This window comes from Muscardinus avellanarius (assembly GCF_963383645.1).
Source record: "Muscardinus avellanarius genome assembly, chromosome: 13".
In the NCBI taxonomy this organism is placed as follows: domain Eukaryota; kingdom Metazoa; phylum Chordata; class Mammalia; order Rodentia; family Gliridae; genus Muscardinus; species Muscardinus avellanarius.
Genome location: NC_137799.1, coordinates 19,327,446 through 19,349,020, shown reverse-complemented (window position 1 = coordinate 19,349,020; position 21,575 = coordinate 19,327,446). Strand labels below are relative to the sequence as shown.

Here is a 21,575-nt window from a genome sequence, read left to right as displayed (position 1 = left end):
GCTCCATCCTGCAGAGCCCTGGAAAAGAACACACAAACGCCGAGTCTGTTGATGATGCTTCCTTCCTTTAATGCGCACAGCAAGCAAATATATATCAGTATCATAGCCCCTCCCTCATCACCCCACCAACCCCAAGCTTCCCACAGCTAGGGCATGCACATTTCTAACCCTCTCATAGGCGGGCTGTTGGTAGCACGAGGCGCTGCGTCACTGATCATCCATAAAGCGCCTGATAGGGCTCACTGCGCAGGCTCAGGGCACCGCCAGCCTCGTGAGCCTTGTGACTTGGCAACATGCCTAGGCGCCATCTTGAGCCACCACCCTATCCCGGTCTAGCCGAGCAGGCCCAGACAGAAGCCAGCCTCAACCACTTAGTGAGACCCTTAGTAACTCAGTAAGACACTGATTCAAGATACAAAATAAAAAGAACTGGGGGTATTGCTCAGAGGTAGAATGCCTTAGGTTCAATCCCCAACTACAAAAAAAAAAAAAAAAAAAAAAAAAGAAAGAAAAGAAAAATCCCAGGTTTTTTAGTCTCTTAAGAACTCCTCTCATACCATGTGGGAAAATGTTGTCCATTAATGTGATCCTGCATCCCCATATTTGAATGGTGTCTACAAGATCACTCTTTGTGGAAAGACATTTAAGAGCTATTACTAAGTAGAGGGGGGAAAAGTGAAAAATACATTTAAGGAAGACATATTTAATCTCATTTGCTTGTATAAAGAAACACTAGAAAGACACCAAAGAAATGAATAAAGCATGTGTGTGAGGGGTATGGAGGGAAATGTACACACAGAGACAGTTAAAAAAGTGGCACTCCTCATTGTATGACTTTATGTTGCTTTTATTTTTTAACTTCATGAATTTAATGCCTATAAAGAATCACTTAAAAATAAACCTACCAAACTGTCACAGCCAGAACGAGCCTATGGAGACAGATTCCTAAAAGTAAAGCCATGACCAAGATTGCCAGACATTCCTTCTGGTTTGGCTTCTAAACTTCAGACAGCCTTCATCTGGGCTCTGGGTTCCTGACCTTCTTTTTCTTAGAGCATTTTCTTTAGAAATTTGCAAATGCAATTTTTTTCCCTGGCCCTTTAATATGTAAATCTTTTTAAAAAGCTTCTTGTCAGTTTTATAACCCAGGGCTACCTTCCTCCAGAACCTGGGAGCCATCTCTTTGGAATATAATTATGGAGCAAGATAGTACCCCAATCTCCTAGGCTCTGTGGTAGGTGAGGGTTTACCTTCAGTGAATTCAATTAGAAAACACAGACGGCCTGATGGTGTACACCCATAATCCCAGTTCTTGGGAGGCTGAGACAGCAGTATCTCAGCTTGGAAACTAAACTCAGGAACATATTAAGACTCTTAGCAACCTAGTGAGACCTGTTTCAAAAAATAATAAACAAACAAACAAATAAAAAGGGCTGGGGATGTAGCTCAGAAGAAGAATGACCCTGGGTTCAATCCTCAGTACAATAGAAAAAAAAAAAATTAAAAAGAGAAAAGGAAAAAAGAAAGCAGTTTACTAGCAGAGAAATACATATGCCAAGACAGAAAGAAACTCAGTGTGCTGGACACATCTCCTGGTTCAACTTTCCCCTCGTGTCCTCAGGAACTTTTCCTCCTGCTCATCTCAGAGTATATAAACCTCCTTCCCCATTGTTCCAACAGAACTGAGTTCAGACCTGACTGTTCTCTCCCAGTAACCTTGGATAGTCCTTGTCACCTGTTCCAACAGAACTGAGTTCAGACCTGACTGTTCTCTCCCAGTAACCTTGGATAGTCCTTGTCACCTGTCTAATATTGACCAGTGTAATTTTTGCTTTGACAATTGCATGCTGAAACAGGAAAGGGATGTTATGTAAAAACTAAGAAAATGTGAATCAAGGATGGAATGTCATCAGCAATAACAAATCATAATTATCTTGTTAATGGAAACAAAGATACGATACTAATGGACTGGGGGAAGTGAGTACAGAGTTCATGAGAAATCACTGAGCTATCTTTGGTCTTAATGAATTTAGGTTTATCTATGAATTTATCTATGAATCTAGGATTGTTAAATAAGATTATTTTAAAATAATCCTATATGAACCTGGTGGCTGTGATGCGAAGCCAGATGCACAAAGACAATACTGCATAATCTCCTGTGTGGAATCTAAAAAGTCAATCTCCTGCTGGGCTTGGTGGCACTTGCCTGTTATCCCAGTAGTTGGGAGGCTGAGACAGGAGGATATCATGTTTGAGGGCAGACTCGCTAACTTAATAAGACCTTGTTTCAAAATAAAACAGTAAAAATAGCTGAGGTGTAGCTTAGAAGTAGAATGCCAGTAGTTTAATACTTAATGCCAAAAAAGAAACAATCAAACTCCTAGTAGACAATATATTGATAGGTACAAGAGGTTCGGAGTGGGGCTGGAGAATGGGTGAGATTGGAAAAGGGGAAATGCTGGTCAAGGTCTCAGACGGGAGAGACCACACAGCATGCACCAACAGTACTTTTAGTCTTATTTAGCTTAAATCTCCAGAATTTGGTGCATAATAAGCAACTGAAGGATATTTATTGGTTGAATCACAGGGCTGAGGGAGAAATTTATACTTTAGTTTAATTGTAAGCTGTGTTTCTACCTCCTTTGCAAACACAGATGTAAAATGCTCTAGGCTTAAATGTTCCTCCTTAGTGGCTGGGGCCTCACAGACTATGAAAAAATAGGTAGGGAATTAGTAGAAACCTAGAGAGGCATCCTTTGGCGTAACTTTGCTTCTGTTAACTATGGTGTGGCAAGGAAGACCAGTCCTTTGCTTGTGTTTCCTTCCCCCTACTCTAGAAAGCATCCGAAAGAAGCTGGAGAAGCTTCAAGGTTACAGGTCCTCTTGAGAGAAGAGAACGGTGGCTGTCTGACTCCAAGTCACAAGGTCTGAGCTGAACTAACCAGCCCTGGGCTACCCCTAAGCCTGACTGAGGCTTTGGCTCCTGGCGCTTGTCTGCTAATTAACTGCACACTCAACAGCCTCCACTGAGAATCTTGGCGACATAAAAATAAATGCTCATTTGGACTCTTGAAAGCCACCTTTGAGGTGTTTCACTGGATTATCAGTCATACTAATTATTCAGTGGCGATGTTACATAAAACCCCAGCCACTGCCCTCAGAGTTTTCTGTATTAATTTACATCCAATAAACTGCAATCCTATCTTTCATTGGAATTGTTACTAAGTACTTTTCTATTCAGGGCATATCCCTGAAATGGAAATATTTCCCTAAAAATTAATTTTCTTAATGTACATGCGTAGGCTTATTAATGGGAGCTTAGAATAGGGTTTTTCATTTCTCTGGAAGGAATACAAAGAGAGGAAAGCTGGTGAATTTGCATCTCACAAAATCTCCAATGTGACAGGATGCATGCCACCACATGAAATTTTTAAGTTCTACCTTTCAGATTCTTAGATTTGTGTTTGGAAAATGTTGCTAACACTTGCACATGTCTTTACAAGACATTTGAACTTGACTTTTCTATCACCTTCATCCCAGTAATTATCTTGTACAGTAGTACTGTTTTATTTATTTATTTATTTATTTATTTATTTATTTATTTATTGTGGTACTAGGGATGGAACCCAGGGGCTTTCAACCTCCAGGCTATACTCCCAGACCTATTTTATATTTTATTTGGAAACAAGGTCTCACTAAGTTTCTGAGACACTCACTCAGTAGCTGAGTAGGCTTCAAACCTGCACCATTCTCCTTTCTCAGCTTCTCAAGTGCTGGGATTACAAGCATGTGCCACCACACCCATCTTGTTCCCTGATTTAATGGGAAACCCAAACCCAGGCTCAGAAAGGTTAGACTGTATCATCTTAGATATAGGAATGATGACCTTACTTTGGTATTTAAGTAGTCCTTTTTGGTTGAAGGTCTGTTCTTTGTCCTGGTTATCTCTACAATTCTATCCCTTTACCCCTCAGCTTCTCCTTTTCCTCTTCCTCCTCCTCCTCCTCTCTCTTTTTCTCCTTTCTTTTTGGTGCTGGGGTTGACACCAGGGCCCTGCACGTGCTTGTAAACACTCTGCCTCTGAGTTTAAAATCTCAGTCCCTTAATCTCTTCTTGGTCCACCTGATCCTCTGCTCATTTGCCAGCATTTCTCAGAGCTAATGTTGCTGTGTCCTCCAGGTCTCAGTCAACAGGTCTTCCAAAGAAGTCTTCCCTGCTGTCTCTCCATACCAAGGAGGGACCAGGTGTCTCTACTGAGTTCTCGTATTGCCCATGCTTCCTTCTCCCATGACCCACAGCACAATGCAAAGTGCGCTTGACCTGAGAGTGGTCATCTGTGTAACAGCAGAGCCCTTGACTACCATCTTCATCTTTTCATCCCCACCCCACACTTGATATGGCCCAGTCTGTAACAGGTATCAACACAAACTTAACTAAGGAATGGGAAGAAGTGGTAAAAACACAGGTGGAACCTCTGGCCTTAAGGGCATTTCGTGGGCATCATTCCATTCCTTCTTGTAATTAATAAAATAATAACAACAAGCAGCTTCTGAGGCATGATTTCTTCTGAGAGTAAGTTACCAGTGTTGCCTTGGCATAATGTAAATATAGTAAAACTTCAGCGCTATGGATTCCATTAATTAAGGATGCAGCATGTTTGGCCAGGGGGTGGGCTGGCTTGTACCTTTGGAGTGTTTATTTATAAAAGAGATTGCTAAGCACATTAGTGTATTCACAGTGTAAACAAGATGGTGGGGGAATGGCAGAAGATCCTTAGGAGAACAAACTGCCTGGAGTCACTTCAGAAGCACCCATTACCCACAAACAATCACTGTGCTAATTACAATTGCTCTGCTAATTACAATTACTGTGCTAATTACAATCTATCCTTATCTGTTCCTAGGTTCCCTACAGACTTTTCCTTCAGAGTGCTTAGACCAGCCTGAGTTACTGCCTGCGTTTGAGTGTAATGAAATGGTGTTTCTTTAAAAATTGTCTGTGCTTCAGATGTCTCAATGACTCTGGTAGTCTTCTCCCTCCTAGAAAAAGTACACAGTCAGGGATTCCAAAGCTAGAAAATTTGAAACAAAATTAAATTTTGGGAGGGGCTGAGAGGAGATATGCAGTGGACCTTATTGTTTTGGTTGTTTTAGCACCTTTTACAGGCTGAGACACATCTTTAGGTTAGTTGGAGAACATTCAAAATATACCATGTATAATTTTGTTTTCAATTATGAGAGGACCACATTTGGTATATTTAGAGATGCAAATAGTAAGAATAAAACTTAAACTTGAACCAGCTATTTTTCTTTCTTCTCTCACTATAAATAGGAGGAAAGATTAGAGAAGCTTTATTTAAAAGTGGATTGAACTTCCCTGTTCTCCCCCACACATGCACACACATAATAAAAGACATCTTCAGTAGATTTCAATTGTACTACTTTCTTTCTGTCCCTAGTTAAACTAGTAAATGTTGACGGTATGAGATTTTGCTCTCAGTGTTTAATAGTTTTACTCTGCTCAATGTATCCTTCTGAATGAATTTCTCACTACTTTTCAAGAAGTTTATTTTCTGCCTTTGACCGAAACAGACAGTAGCTCAGCTAGCTCTCCACTGGTGAAGTAGCTTTCTGCTGCAACCAATGATGGCTGTAGTCCCAGCATATGAATTTAAAGGATGAATGGGTCTGGGCATATAATCCTGGTTCCAGAATACTAGAGGCAGGAGCTCATCTTTACTAAATACCTCCCCTATCTGCAATGATATCTGAGCATCTCTGTGGTCCCCAGTGAGCAGGGTGGGTGGACACAGAATAATGTGTGCTGCATTGTACACTGGGGGATCTACTGTATTGCAGAACAGGACCCTCTGCCCTGGCTGCTGAAAAGTAAAATATTTTTTGTACTTGGTCACTCAGCAAAGAATTATGAGAGCGAGGCTTCTTTGAGACTCCATGGCTCTCTGGTGACACTGGCCGTGGGATTTGGCTCTTGGTTTCAGACAGATGGAGGAACAACAATTCTTCTTCATTCTCAGGCATAATGTTGGCAGTTGTTATTTCCATTGAGCATAAACTTTACTTTAACATCTTGTTATTCAAAGGTGATCCTCAGGCCTAGGCGCTCATTTGAAAAGCAGAGGCTCAGGCTCTACCTGTGAATGACTAAGCCAGAACCTGCATCTTAGCAGGATGTGATTAGCAGGCACATCAGAATTGTAGAAGCACCAGTACGGTTCATGGGTATCAAGTTCTGACTGTACGAAGACGCAGAATCCCCTGTCTTCAGATGGGATTTTCGTGTATAATAAAGAAGAGGCGCTATGACGTGCTTTCTTGATCTTACAAAATCGTATGGTTTGAGGCATATGCCTGTGCATATGCACACGTAGTAATATTTGGAGACTCTAGGATGGTTAAGAGTACAGACCTAGCCAGGTATGGTGGCACATGCCAGTATTTTTAGTATTTGGGAGGTTGAGACAGGAGGCTTGGAGGTGCAAGGCCAGTTTCAGCAACTTAAACCCTTGGCAAGACCCTGTTCCGAAATTAAAAAATAAAATCAAATAAAATAGGGCTGTATATAGCTCAGAGGTAGAATTCTCTTTAGTTCAATTTCCACACACACACACACACACACACACACACACACACACACACTACAATTCTTGAATCCTGGCTCCATTGTCTATAGGCTATGTAATCTTGAATGCCTTGCTTCACCTCCCTGAACTTGTTTTCATGTATAGAATGTGTCATAATGAGCTGGGGGTAGTAGCTCAGTGGCAGAGTACTTGCCTCACATTCACAAGGTCCTGGGTACAAGGGAGAAAAACTCCAAAAATATAAAAATACATGATAATCTGGGAATGGTGGCTCATGTTTGTAATCCTAACATTTGGAAGGCTGAAACAGGAGGATCCAGGTTCTCAGCCAGCCTCAGCTACTTAGTGAGGCCCTCCACAACTTAGTGAGACCTTGTTTCAAAAATAAAGAATGAAAAATTGGGCTGGAGCTATTGCTCAGAGGTAAAATGGCCCCAGGTCGAATCCCAAGTACCTAAAAAATAAAAAAATGATAGTCTACCTGCTCTGTCCACATATATCATAGGAAAACAACCTGTCTATGCCCCACAAAGATAGGCTTTGAAAAAATAAAAATTAATGTCATAATACCAACCATACTTAAAGGCATAAAAAATGGAGCAGGGGTGTGATGGGTGATAATAGGGGACGAGATGAGAAAAGGTAGGAGGTGAGCAAGACTGGTGAGCAGTTCAGTGAGGCATACTGGTTCATCTTCCTTCTTTTTTTTTTTTTTCCCCTGGGGGAGAGGGTATTGGTAGAACTCAGAGCATTCTCTTTCTCAGCTAAGCCCCTAGCTCTTTTTTTTTTAAATTTCAAAACAAGGTCTCACTTAGGTTCCTGAGCGTCTCTCTTGCTCTGGCATTTCAAGCTCTGGTATTACAAGCATGTGCCACCATGCCTGGCATCTTCCTTCATCTTCCTTCCTTGGAATAGATGTCCTTTCTTATTGGTCAGTTTCATCTCTATGCTAATCATTAAATACTTCTATATCACTGCAGAGGCGAGAGAATAACATACCACCAGAAATTTGAGATCTGGTTTTGTCCCATTTTCAGATTCCACAGAGTAAATATGAACTTCTAAGTCCCACACTCCTAATGAGACACATTTCACCAAAGACCATTCAGCCATTCAGAAAGAAAAAAAAAAAAATGAATGACCCTACTGGTAAGATAAAACATCAAAGAGAGTATGTTGTTCCCAAGTCTGGGCTAAACACTTCAGCAGGAAAAAAAAAAAAAAAAAAAAAAAAAAAAAAAAAAAAAAAAAAAAAAAACCTGAGTGCCTCCGCATTTCACATCACCAGATAACTGGTCTACTTCCCAAGGACCACCAAGGACCACAGAGCAAGAAAGCCATGCCTCTGCCCCTACCCTGGCAATTTCACCAAAACACTGTGATTAAAAAAAAAAAAAATTCTGTTGTTTGGAAGAAGTTGAGAGGTTGATTCTGGGTCTAGTCAAGAGGTGGATTTGGGGGAAATTCAATATTTAAAAAAATCTTCATCCACTGTATGGCTTTTTAAACTGAGGGAGACAGAAAGCAGCTGAGACAGAGGAAACCACGATTATTGACAGTCTTTGCTAATCAGCCTGGCTAATCCTTACCACAGTTCTCTGAGGATATTTTGAAGTGAAGCCCCAATTTACAGTTGAAGATCTTGGGGTTTAGAGAAGCTAAGAGATTTTTCAAGAGTTGTACAACTCAAAAATGGCAGTTGTGGGATTTGAATTCTGTTATGTTTTCATGGCAGCACCTAACACTGGCCAAGAAAGGATCAGGTTCATGCAGAACTATGTACATGGAAGCAACCACTTCCTCAGATTCCTCTTCAGTTAGAGAAAAGCCAACTCCATGTGGCACCCGAGACCTCCTTGTTGGCTGAGAATGAAAAAGGAGCAGATATCTATCTACCAATCACATTTAATTATCACACCAGAAAGTAGGCATTTTTGTAACAATTATTCCTAATTTAGAGAGTGAAAACTTACATAAAAAAATGTGTCTGCTGTAGTACAGTTGACAGATGGTAAGCTGAGGTTCCAACTCTGGAACCTCAACCTCTTAGACATGGACCATCATGCCCCCAAATTATTGCATTACTTGAAAATACTATTGAAAATTGACTTTCCCAGACCCCTTATCTGGAAGAAAATGGTAGGTCTTAGTGAAGCCCCAGTGATACTGATAAGTCAAAAAGGTTTTACTTCACTTCTGGCCATGGAAGTTGAGTAGAAAGAAGCTCTCAGCCTCTGTACCAAACTTCTTCATTTACACAAGAGCAACGGAAACCAGAAGAGAGATTGGCCTAAGCTGATACAGCAGGAAATGGCAGGACAAGATCAGAAAATCACAGAAGTGGACAGGGGCTGAGGGAGGGGGCAATAAGGAGGTGATAAGCAAAGGGTACGCGGTCCTGTTTATATGATAAATGAGTTTTGAAGATCTACTATACAGCATAGTGTCTACAGCCACTGATAAAGTACTGCAGACTTAAAATGTTCTAAGAGTAGATATTATGCCACATGGTCTTACCATGAAATAAAAAAATAAGAGGGAGTAGAAGAATACTATGGGACATGATGGATATATCTATGTCCTTGATAATGACAATAGTTTCATTGTTAAATACTTATCCACAAACAAACTAAATCATATATATTAAATATGTGTGTCTTTTTATGTCACTGACATCTCAGTAAAGTGGTTTAAAAAATGTATTAGCCCTTTTTCTTTCTTTTTTTCTTTTTTTCTTTTTGCAGGTCTAGGGATGAAATCCAGGGGCATTCGACCTCCGATCTACACCCCCTGCTCTATTTTTTATTCTTTATTTTGAAACCGGGACTTACTGAGTTGCAGAGGGCCTAAGTAGCTGAGGCTATCCGTGAACCACCATCCTCTGGTCTCAGCCTCCAGAATTCTGGGATTACAAGCACGTGCCACCATGCACGGCTTTCTTTTTTCTTTTTTTAGTAGTGGGAATTGAACTCAGGGGTGGTCTACCACCTCCAAGTGACACCCCAGCCCTTTTTTTTAATTTCAAAACAGGGTTTTGCTAAGTTGCTGAGCTGCTCGAACCTTGGCATCCCAAGTACCAAGATTACAAGTATGTGCCATTTACACCAAGAAGAATATCAACTTTCTGATTCCAACAGCTGTGATACAACCAACACTGGCTTTGACTCCTCTAGAGGAAATTATTTTTGGCTCCTCTAGAGTCACATTTTCTTCGAACTCTAAAGCCAGAATAATTATAATGACAATACCTTCTCCCTGGTGTTGTGTAATTAAGTGAGATAGGTACCTGATTTACATTTGTCCTCAGCAGAAAAGGAAAACCCAAGTGCCACAGGGTGCTGGTAATTCAATAACTAAGGAGAAATCTTAGACAAAGGATATCTCCAGGCACATGAATCTTCAGGAACTGACTCCTCTTTCCACAAAGAGTTGAGTGCTGCCGTGAGAAACTAAGAAGGTCCAAATTCCATATCTGCCATTTTCTATAATATCCTTTATCGAATTACATGAAGATGATTCTTCTGCAAGCCCAATTTCCCAAATACTGAAATGACTGTTCTGTGAAAAGTACATGGTATGATCAACACATCAACACTTTCGTGTCAAGCCACCAAGGTTTTGAAGTTGTTTATTCTGGAGGTACAAACCAATGTGTTTGGACATACATTCACTTCTCTTTGTAAAGCCAAGGTGTTAATAGCTAATTCATAATAGAAATTAGAAAGACCACATGGGGAAACACATAAATTATGTGGTATAGGACAAGATGTAAAAACTATACACATGATTAAAGAGGAAGAAAAGGCAAAGAGAGGAAAAAGACAGAAAGGAAAATCCAGAAATAGCATGGACAATTAGCTATCTTTGAGGAAAGTACTAGAAAAACCATAGCCAGAACAGCTTTGAAGGCCACTTAATCAAATCCAACTCAGTCTCCTCAGATGGGGAAAGAGTAAGTGCCACTAACGAAGACCAGCTTTCCTTAAATTCTTAAAGAGAGCCCTTCTGTCTCGCCAAGCGTGGGTTGTGGATGCAGAATCCTGAAATCCCACATCTTACCCAAAACTCTCCTCTTATGCTATACAATATGCGCATCTGATAAGCAGACCAGATTGCAAAGTGCCTTTCTAGTAAATCTCTCCTGAGCTCCTTGTGTCCTTTGTAGGTCAATCTTGAAGGCCTATGGGCACATGTCTGCTGCCAGCAGGCCCGTCTTATTTTTGATGATGCTTTTGCAAAATCTACCGTTGTAGTTTGCTCAGCTCCCTTTCTTAAGCAAGCTCTCCTCACTGCCATTTCTAAGATTCCAGGCTCAATAATAGTTCTCGACTGATGCTTATCTAAATCCTTGCAATCTAAAACCTAAGTTTGACCTTTCTTCCTTGTAGGAATGAAGTGGGATGGATGAGCATAGACGAAAGGAGTCAAAAAATAAACAGACATCAAATGCCACCAAGCTTTGAGAAGTTTATCTCACTCTAACAGTCTGCCAATTCCCACACTGAGCAACAGCTAAGGGAAGGGGGTTCTGATAGTGGGTCATTAAGACTGAAACTGTGCACCCAGAGGGATTAGAAACAGAAAGCCTGGCATCGCTTACTGGATTTAGGGGCAATTTAGACATGAGATTATTGGTTCTTCACATTTCCACAAAACTTGACATTTTACTAAAGGCTTTTATGTCTATTCTTGTCCACTTGAACCTGATTCCCCCAGTCTCTTAATATAATCCTCATTCATTCCCTCCTGGGGAGTAAACTATATGATTTTGACTTTCTTATGAACTCAGGGTCTTTCTTCCTTTATCGCTTCAATCTCTCATGCCTTCCCTACTCCCCCACCCTTTGGTATCCATTTCCTTATTTCCTTAACACTTTCAAAGCCTTCTTGCTTAGTTCTCTCTGTGTCTATCAATCAGACTGTTCTTCAGTGTCTCCCACCTTTGTTTTGCTGTCCTCACCTCTGATGGTCTCTCTGACGTCTTCTCTTGGCACCCTTTCCCTGTGTCTATCTTTCTGTGTGTCTCTTACTGTGTGCCAGGCTTACTATTTGCACATGATGCATGACATTTGGCCTGGCCAGGGATCCTAAACATCTGCACAGGTGCTTCCTACAGAGAAAGGCTGCAGCCTACATGCAGCAATCCTAGGAGGTGGCCTTCCATGGGTGGCCTCTGCCTAAGATCTATCTTTAGTTATGAAGTTGACATCCTCCACTGTCACCTGGATTCTCCCTATACTGAAAAAAGGGATTTTAAAAGGTGGCTGTCCTTACTATATGCTAATATAGGATATGAAAAAGTGGCAAATATTCCTTATTATAAAACTAGAAACAAGGTGAGATCTAGTTTAGTAATCAGGAACCGATACTTTCAGTTCCAGCAAAGTCCCAAGTTACTGTGGTATTGGACAAATTACAGTTCTCCGGGCCTCAGTCTCTCTATCTGTGCAACAAAGATTAGGCCTAGTTATTTATTAAGCACTCATCCGGCTCAGAATTTTAAATTTGGAAGTGTTTTTGAAGAACAGAGCTTCAGGTTGCTTTTCGGGGAGTTACAAAAGAGGCAATGGAAATGTAGACCCCTCTTGCATCATCAGTCTCCAGGAGTGGTCAGAGAAGAGGCAAAGAAGAGCTGTAGCTGTCACATGGAGACTCTTAAGCTAGCAGAGATTTGGATATCTCAGGCCAGTTAGTTGTCAGGAAATGAGGCATATGGCAGGACGGCTGGTAGCTGTGCCTGCTGGCTACTCTTGAGAGCTGGACCGGAGATAACTTGGAAGAGAAGGGAAAGGAAGGAGGAGGAGGAAGCGAGAAATGACAACTGCCTTTGATGCTGAAAAACTTGCAGGCCTTCTGGAATGCGGAGGACAAAGAAGCCCCAGCCTCCCTCTGTCTGGGGGCTCTGGAAGAAAAACTTGATAAAGATCAATTTAGATTCCTCAGAAGTGGCTGGTTTCCCCACAGTGGGAAGTCAGCTGACTTGGCATGCAGCTCCAAGAGATGACATGGTCTGGGGATAGAAATAATTGAACTGAAAGTGTAATTAAGACAAAGGAGGAGAGATTTCGAATGAAATGAATTGCTCTGATATAGTGATAGTTTGAAAAACCGGCTGTCTACTATATTCCCCTTCATGAGTGGATCAGGGCAGACATATCCCCTGGCTATTGACAAACAACCCAAGGTTAGAGGTTTGGGAACAATGAGCAGTGTGTGTGAGGCAGGATGCGGACCCCCGATGGGGCTAAAATTCTACCTGAACCTGGACACTCTCAGGCCAGCCTCTGAGTACCATGTTCTTCCTTGGTGACCGGTGTGTTGGCAGTGGGAAGACAAGCAGGCTGGGTAATCAGGAGATCTTAGATTATGGCTCAGCCCTGCAATGTCTGGCTTGATGACCAAGGTCCTTCTCCTATGAAAAATCAGAGCTCAGGATTCCATGAAGTCCTTTCAGGATTTAGCATCTTAGGACTCACGTGGGTCCTCCTTTGAACCTAGCCAATATTTACAAAATACAATGGGAACTAGAATATTTGCTCATTTACCAAAAGCCAGCCACTCTGATGATGAGAAATTGAACTATATCAGTCATGTAATGTACCAGTCACAGTAGCTGGTATCTGATACAGCACCTCTTCTTCCAAATGAAGCAGTCGGCAATGTTTGCTGTGGGTGGGACTGGAAGGTGAAGCCAGGTTTACCTGGGGGTCTGTTTTCCTGAATCCTGTCCTATTTTCCCATATGTATAGGCCTTTTCTGGACATAACATGTTCTTAAACCTCTTTCCCAAGAGGCAATGGTCTTTGCTGTTACCTCAAACTCCAATTCACTTGCCTTGTTCTCAGAGAAGCCTTTATTTTTACTCCTAATTCATTCCAAATAGCTTCATGTGATAACTCTTAGGAAACCGTGGACATTTTTTAGAACACTGCTTTGCAAATTAAATTTTGCTTTAATTTTTCAATTGTGTACATCATCTCTCACGCTTCTAAATTCCTTCCTCAAAGGGAAGGGATAATTTGTTTGATTTTTCATTCAGATTTCAAGAAGCATTATTCTTTCCATCATGATGTTCAAGAAAGAATCTCACCAACTATTAAAGTTGTAGAAAATTGGCATTGTAGAATTTCAGCATGGAATAATAGTTCAGCTTAAATTTCTCCCAGAGCTTTTCCAACAAAATTGAATTCAGCTTCAAATTTGAGTGTTTGGGGAGTAGAAAGAACCCTGCCCTCAGAACTGGAGGATCTGGCTCTACCATTAAACTGCTGTATGGCTGCAAGTCACTTCTCTCACTCGTGGACTCCCTCCCAACATTTTGCTTCATTTTCAATTGCTCATTGGACCTCACAGCTATCTCTCCAAGTTCCTTTTCTCTCCAACACTGTTTCTATCATTTTAGTTGAGGCTCATGCAGCTTCCAAAATGGACACATCACTGACCTACATTTCCACTCTCTTCCATGTAATCTACTAGCAGACAGCCTCCATAAACTTAACAAAGGCAATGCAGTACCTGCATACTCTCCTCCTTTAATGACATAAGAGTTCTCCTGTGGTGATCAGAATAGAGTTGGCCTGTGAGACCCCCAGACTCTGCCTCTGTTGACTGCTGCAGCTTCATCTCCCCCCAGTGTCCTCTAACTTACCTAGTTTTAATACTAGACTCTCAGGCAATAAAACCAACCAAGTCCTTTTCTTCTTAGAACACCTGCCTCTGTTTGGCACCTTTTCCAACGCTAACTTCTACTCATCCTCCGTATATCAGTGTTATAACATGTCATCTAAACAGTAATGTTTCTTATGTTTTTCACATGATTTACCAATCAAGACATTATCTGTTTCCTCTTATTTGATGAGTATTCTTTTTCATCTTTTAATTTCCCATGTACCACTGTATCAGTAACAGGAAAAGAGGTCTTTGACAAATTATTGGGAAAATAAAGAATTTCCTAGCAGTTTTATTGATACTGGAGGTGCACACGTGCATGTGTACACAAATTGGGAAAAGGGGAAATAGTGAGAAAGAGAGGGGCATTTTAAAAGTGTTCTGGAAAATGTTAATGTTGGATATTTCTGGGTGATGGAATTCTTATTTTCTACATCATTACATGTCTTTATTTTTGAACTGCCTGAATAGCATCCATAGGATACTTATTTTTAATAGATTAGAATTTTAATTAATTTTTTAAAAAATTCCATTAACTGTGCTTACAGGATGATTTAAGATGAAATTTAAAATATGTAGATAGTGTCAGAAAAATGGAAAGGCAAGACAAATATGTGTTAGGTCTGTCGGAAAGGAATCTCACAGAATAAACTCTGATGACTTCTAACACTCTGTGGAATTCCATTGATGTTGGGGAGATGTTGACCAGTTCCACAGCTCTCTATACCATCAAGCCCATGGCTTCAATTCCCTGCCCAGGACTTTGGGTAAGCGACTAACAAGGTACAAGTGTCTTTCCCATACCTGAAGGTCATCTGGAAGACTTGGCCTTGGTTCACATGCTGGGTTCGATTGTTGTAACCATGTAGCATTTCTCCAAAGAGGGTGTCATTGAACTTGGAGTCAGGTTTGAGGCACTTGGGACCCTCACAGACATCTGAGAGCATCAGGCAGGATTTTCCATCAGGTGCCAGTTTATACTCCTCCACACAACTGCATGATAAAACAGAGCTGAGGGTTAGCTTCATATCCTGATGTCCCCAGGGGGAGGTGATCTAAAAGCAAGGCCTCTTCTGTTTGAAAAACGGTTCAGAGTCTAGAATCAGAGACAGAGACAGCTATTCTGTCTGGAATATATCTAAGGCACAGGTGCCTAGAGAAAGGCATATTAATTCTGCAAATTGGTAAATTCAAGGAAATCCATTTGTGACATTTTAGAGGAGTTGAGGGGGATACCAGCATGTACATCTGTACACAAAGCAAATTTTAAATTGTTTTCCATAAATACACAAACTTAAGAAAGCATGACAGACTAATTCAAGGGGAATTACCAGTTAATTTCAGAAGCATGAGTCTAGTCTCAGTGTATCTGTAGACCAAGGCTGAATGCTGTAGCAAAAACAAGAGTTTTTATGGCCCTCATAGCACAGGTGACGTTTCCGGGACTACGGACAGCACACTCAGCACAGTCACTGCCTCTGCTCAATTATCAGTGTTTGCATCCTGTGTTGGTCTCTTTTCACTTTCCTGGCACTCAGAAGGGCCCTTAACATGCTCTTGACACAAGGATGTGCTCTTCTATAGATCAATAAGGCACATGAAAGGGGTGCAGAAATAAGATTTGCAATTTGAGTATTTCGCAGTAGCAAAAGATCTGTAATAAAAACAGAAGGAAGACCAGTAGAGCAGAACATGGAGACAGGGAGGTACTAGAAAAGAAATGACCAAAATATGTATGTGCATGTACAAATATGTAACAATGACTCTTGCTATGGCCTCAATCATAAGGCACCATTAAACAGTCTTAAATAAAAGCATGAAACACTAAGGTGAGAATAGAGTGGGGAAAGGCAAGCAGAGGTCTTAGCAAATGAAAAATCAAACCAGAAACTGGAATTCTTTCAGCGTCTACATTTTCATGGTCCCATGCTAGGCACTGGGAGTAGGGTGTGAATAAATAATAATAAAAAAGAGACAAGAGAACAGGCTGAAAAATTGGAGAGTCCTGTACAAATATCATTTGCTTCTTGTCACCTATTTCACTATGTCACTCTACTTTTATGTCGCCCAGCTTCTTCATTTGTTAAATGAGGTAGATACTCCCATCTTATCTTAAACACTAGGGTGCCGTGCAGTTGCATGATATATCAACTACAAAAGCAGAAATTGCAATACACTTAACAAAATAATTATAGGAGTGGTGGTCATTATAGTGATTTTTCTTGATTGAACATGCTCTATCCACAATTTTTTATCATTATTTTCTGAACAATGTTTATCTTATAAGCAGAAAGATAATATTGTTTCAGCTACCTATGTAACCAAAAGTGGAGAATGTCACCCTGTGATTGGTAAAGTTGGCATGTGGATTCTGTTTCGATCTGTTTAGCAACCAAGCATATTTTTTCTATGTTTGTATCTTCCAAATCCAGTGGTTTCTGTTTACATGCTATGACCCTGGTTAGATTGTTCTATTTTATGCAATATATATATCAGGTCCTGTCTCATTTGCCTTTCCTACAAAGGGTGGAGTAGATAGCTATTGCATCTAACTGCAAAGCCACTTAGGAGCTCATGGTACAGGCTGAGGTTCTGTGAGTTGGTTTGGAAATAAATTGACCCAACTTTCTGGTAACCATAGCTCATGGATGCCAGAGACAGAGGCCAAATAGAGAGAGAAAATAAAGCTGAACAGGATCACTTTAGTCAAACTCAAGGAACTTCTGTGCATGAAGCAAGCTGTCATTCTTTTCATGTTTGTCCCTGGCCCCCAGTGTACTGCATCCATGCCCTGGCTGTCCTTCTAATGCTCCCAATTTTCTGCCCAATATATGTAGAAAGTCTTTTAAAAGGAGGACCAGTCCTGGATGATTGGTAATGTCTAACCCCTCTCTGCATCCTTAAATATAATTAACTCCCTCTAAATGTGATTGCAGTGGAGTGAATATATATGAAAACTCAGATCCTATGGTAAGTGCTCCATTAAGTCTTGTTCCCTATGTATCCTAGAAGGCTCCCAGAAAACACGAAGAGATTATTTTCTGGATAAACTGGGTGGAATTCTCTTTCATTCTGTACATACCTGTGTACACACAACCTGTGCACATGTGAATAAACAGGCTATTGTTGTGAATGACTAAACATTATTAAAGTCAATGGAGTCAAATGAAGAGGTTCTTCATCTGCCATAAAACATAAACTCTCTCAGTGGCCATCACTGTTGTCTGTTACATATTATTCTAGGGATTTTTCCCACTGTATTTGAATACACACACACACACACACACACACACACACACACACACACATGCATTCATGCATTTATACTTAATGCTATTTCATGGATATTTCTGAAGTCAGTAATTTAGAGATCTATCTTTTAAAATGACTATTTGGCATTGAACTGCATAAATGGATCCTCCTGCTTTTAACTAATTTTTATTGATGGGCACATTGGCTGTTTATAGTGGTTCATTATTACAAACAGTGCCATAATGAAGATTTTCATACATATATCACTGCACACGTGTGTGCTTCTCCATGACAGATTCTTAGAAGAGGGATGGCTGGATCAATGTTTTATGAATTTTAAAATTTTGATAGATCTACTAAATTGCCATCTGTAGAAGCTCTACCAGTTTATATTCCCATCATTGATGAATGAGAAATATGATCTTTTCACATCATTCATGTTCATTATTGTCACGGTGGGTAGGAAAAATAATTCATTTTTGTTTTGATTTGCATTTCCCTGATTACTGGTGAAGTCCAACATCTTTTCATGTTATGATCATTTGTGTTTCTCCTTGGTAGATTTTCTGTTCATGCACTGTGGCCATATTACCATGACGATCTTTGTCTTTCTTATTTGTATATGCTTTGCATGTTTTCTGGATAGTTATTCTTCACTTTCCACATATACTGAAATTTTCTTCAAGTCTGTGCTTGTATTTTAATCTTATTTTTGATGTCTTATGACCGCTATATTCTGGTCCTTGATTGCTTCTGAATTTTGTGCAATGGTTAGGATGCCACAAAATGACAAAATATCTTTCTGTATATTATTATAGTATTTTTACAAGTTTTGACACTGGTATTTAATATGTATAAAATTTACTTTTGTGTATGGTGGCAATAGTTATTTTAAATTTATCTTATTTATTAATTTATTTATGCATTTCTTGGTACTGGAAATTGAACCCAGGAGTACTGCACCTCTGAGCTATACCCTCAAACCATTTATTTAATTGCGAAAAAGGGTCTCACTAGGTTTCTGAGTCTTGCTCCTTGCTGAGACTGTCCTTGAACTTGGATCCTTTTGTCTCAGCTTCTCAAGTACTGGGATTATAGGTGTGCACCCTATGCCCACCTTAACTTTTTATTTTAAATGGGAAGACAATTACCTTATGGGTTCATCCTTTTGACAACCATTTTGCCATTTTATCAGATGCTAAATCCCATCTATAGCATGTATAATTGGTTGAGGGCATTTCTATTTCGTTATCTATACATACTTGGAATGATTCTATATTATTTGAATTAGTGTAACTTTATGGCATGTTTTAGATATAGTAAAGTAAGTCTCTTTCCCATTATGAGTGCTGATTTTCTACTTCAAATTTTCTTTTCTGCCGGGTGTGGTGGCGCATGCTTGTAATCCCCACACTTGGGAGGCAGAGACAGGAGGATCGCACAGGTTTGAAGCCAGTCACGCTTGGCTAAGAGACACTGTTTCCAAATAAAAAAATATAAAATAGGTCTGGGAGTGTAGCCCGGGGGTAGAAGGGCTTCCTGGAACCCCAGTACCACAAAAAAAATTTTTTTTTCTGACTGTTCTTTATTTCCCCCTTTAGATAAACTTGAGAATGACTCTCAAATTCCATGTAAAACCCTAATGGAAATTTGGGTGGAACTACATTGAATTAGGGTGGAAATGCATAGAAGTAGAAATGTATTAATAATAATTATTATTATAATTATAAAATAAAATCATTATAAAAATATTTTATTAAGGAAGGATCATCTCAGGGAATAGGGGAATTTCCTGGGAGAAAAAGTTTCTCTTTTCTCCCAGGTAGAGCCTCTCAACTGGAATCAGTGTGGAGAAGTTGTAGCAGTTGACAGAGCATTACCTTGTCCTGCATCTGAGCCGACTCTGGCTGAAGTCAGAATCCAGGGAGTTAGTTTCATCTACCTCATCTGTGTGGTTTCTCTGGAGCGTTTTGTTTTTGAGTGTGGTGTGCCTCTGTCCTCCTCTCTCTGGAACAACTTTATTGGCTCCGGGTGTCAGCACACAACACTAGCATATGTGAAGGATACCTATGAAAATCATCCAGGTGAGCTACTTCTAGCACTTCCTGTGATCATGGGCACTGAAGGCAGGCTCATGATGGGGTTGTGGAGTACTGACCTAGGAGCTCTCAGGTTCATGTTCAGATGCTCCACTGTCCTCATGATGTCCATTTCAGATGGAAGAAAGGAACTGTCACCAAATGAAGGCAATACCTTGACAGGCAATAACTTGGTCCCAGTGAAAATATAGTGGGCCAATTTGGTCTGAGCAAAAATGCCCTTGCAGATGTCACTTAGGGCTGTATAATTGTCCATGAGGCTAGCTTCACAGAAAGAGCTGGCCTCAAGGCCTGGCCTGGCCTCTCTACTCTCTCTAGCCTTGTTCACCAAGGGCCACAGTAGCAAATAACCATGCTAACTAAAGACAAAACAAAACAACAACAAACCAACAAACAAAAGTACAGCTAAAAAACAAAAACAAACAACTGCATATACAAAACAACAAAGCCAAAAGCCCAAGCTAGCAAATTAGATCCAATGCCACCAAAATCTCCAAACTGGAGTTTGACAGGTCACCACCAAGAGCTCCCTGTACTAATGGACAGAAATCAGCTATGGTGAGGGCTGTATATAGCTGGTGCTGTAGACTCCATCAAAATGACTCCATGTGAGGTCACAGCATGAAATGACCTGGTCACTGCTGGGTGTGGCCCACTGTAGCCATCTCACTTTCAGATCTCCAGCTTCCTTTGCACTTTAATAAGAACAACAAAGACTCTAGAAGCTTTGTGGAGGCTGATGTATACTTGTTCAGAAATTAAAATTTGTAGGACCACCAATGTTTATTTTCATTGCTAGTAAAAATAATCTAATAATATTTTACTCTTAAAGATCTCATCATATCTACACTCAAGGTATTCAATTTCTTTTGCTTTCAACTTGAAAATTGGTATTGAAATAATGGTAGCACAACACTCATATTAAGATGACAAAGCACTATCTTCTCTATGATGGTATAGAGCACAGAATAAGCATCTATGAGGCTAAGAGAAAGGTAACATTCATTCTGATCACTCATAAGTTTGAGGAAAAATTAAATTTTTTCAATTAAATGTGTATTGAGAGCCAACTCTGCTGAGCACCCATGGCAAGAGTATCAGAGACAACATCTCACATCCCCCACATTATATCTTCTACCCAGATATACACTGTAGACTACCTACCTAAGCCTCTCTTGGGGTTGGGCTGGAAGGACCATGCGACTACACTCCCCATAATGGAATCTGCACTGATTTAGTTACTGCCAGACTTCGCCCTCTCAAAACATCCTGCATTTATCACATCTTCCTTTACTTGCTGTAGCCTGCGTGGAGACATGTGTTCCAGATGCATACTGTAGGATGCAGGAACGCTGCCTCAATCACAACAGCATTGCACAAACAAGAATATAACTTCTGTGCATGCTTCTGATTTGGGCAGGGGACCTTTATTTGTTATATCAACAAAGCTTATCTCATCCTGACTAATACAGCATCTTTACAGCTTGGAATCTTCTAATTGGAAAATGGAGTTTGCATCCCTGCTTACCAAGTGTTCTTTTAAAACTTTCCCTAAGGATTTACAGTTTTGGTCATAATAGGTCTTACATGTGTCTTACAGGACTTATTTGTAGGCATTTATGAAAGTTGCTATGCTTTATAGGTTAGAAGTATGTGTTCTGGATCTAGGCCAACAGAGTAGAAATCCTGTTGCCACTATTTATCAACTGTGTGACCTTGAAAAAGCATCTTAAAGTCTGTACCTTCTTCACTTATCTAGTCCTACCTATTGATATTAATTGTGGTATGTTTAGAATATTGTATGCCATTATAGAGTGAAAGCTTCTATTATTACAGACCTTTTCACTTACATTTTTTCACTTAGAACCTTTATTTTTACTTATATCTTCTAGTTAGCTAATAGTGATCTGAGAAAAATATCACTGCTAACTTGAAAGCTGATTTTGCATCCT

At 40.2% G+C, this 21,575-nt stretch overlaps 1 protein-coding gene across 5 annotated transcripts in view; it reads right to left on the bottom strand.

The window, feature by feature from the left end:
* ASTN2 (astrotactin 2) overlaps nt 1–21,575 on the bottom strand; it is a gene marked incomplete at both ends in the record, with an annotated part of 976,717 nt that overhangs the window by 327,477 nt on the left and 627,665 nt on the right. For 4 of the 5 annotated variants that reach the window (XM_080708339.1, XM_080708337.1, XM_080708336.1 and 1 more), the window contains one exon: nt 15,077–15,265. In XM_080708339.1, the coding sequence (XP_080564465.1) occupies nt 15,077–15,265 (189 nt within the window). Of the gene's footprint in view, nt 1–15,059; nt 15,266–21,575 lie in introns of all 5 variants that reach the window. The other variant, XM_080708335.1, reaches the window with a different exon arrangement.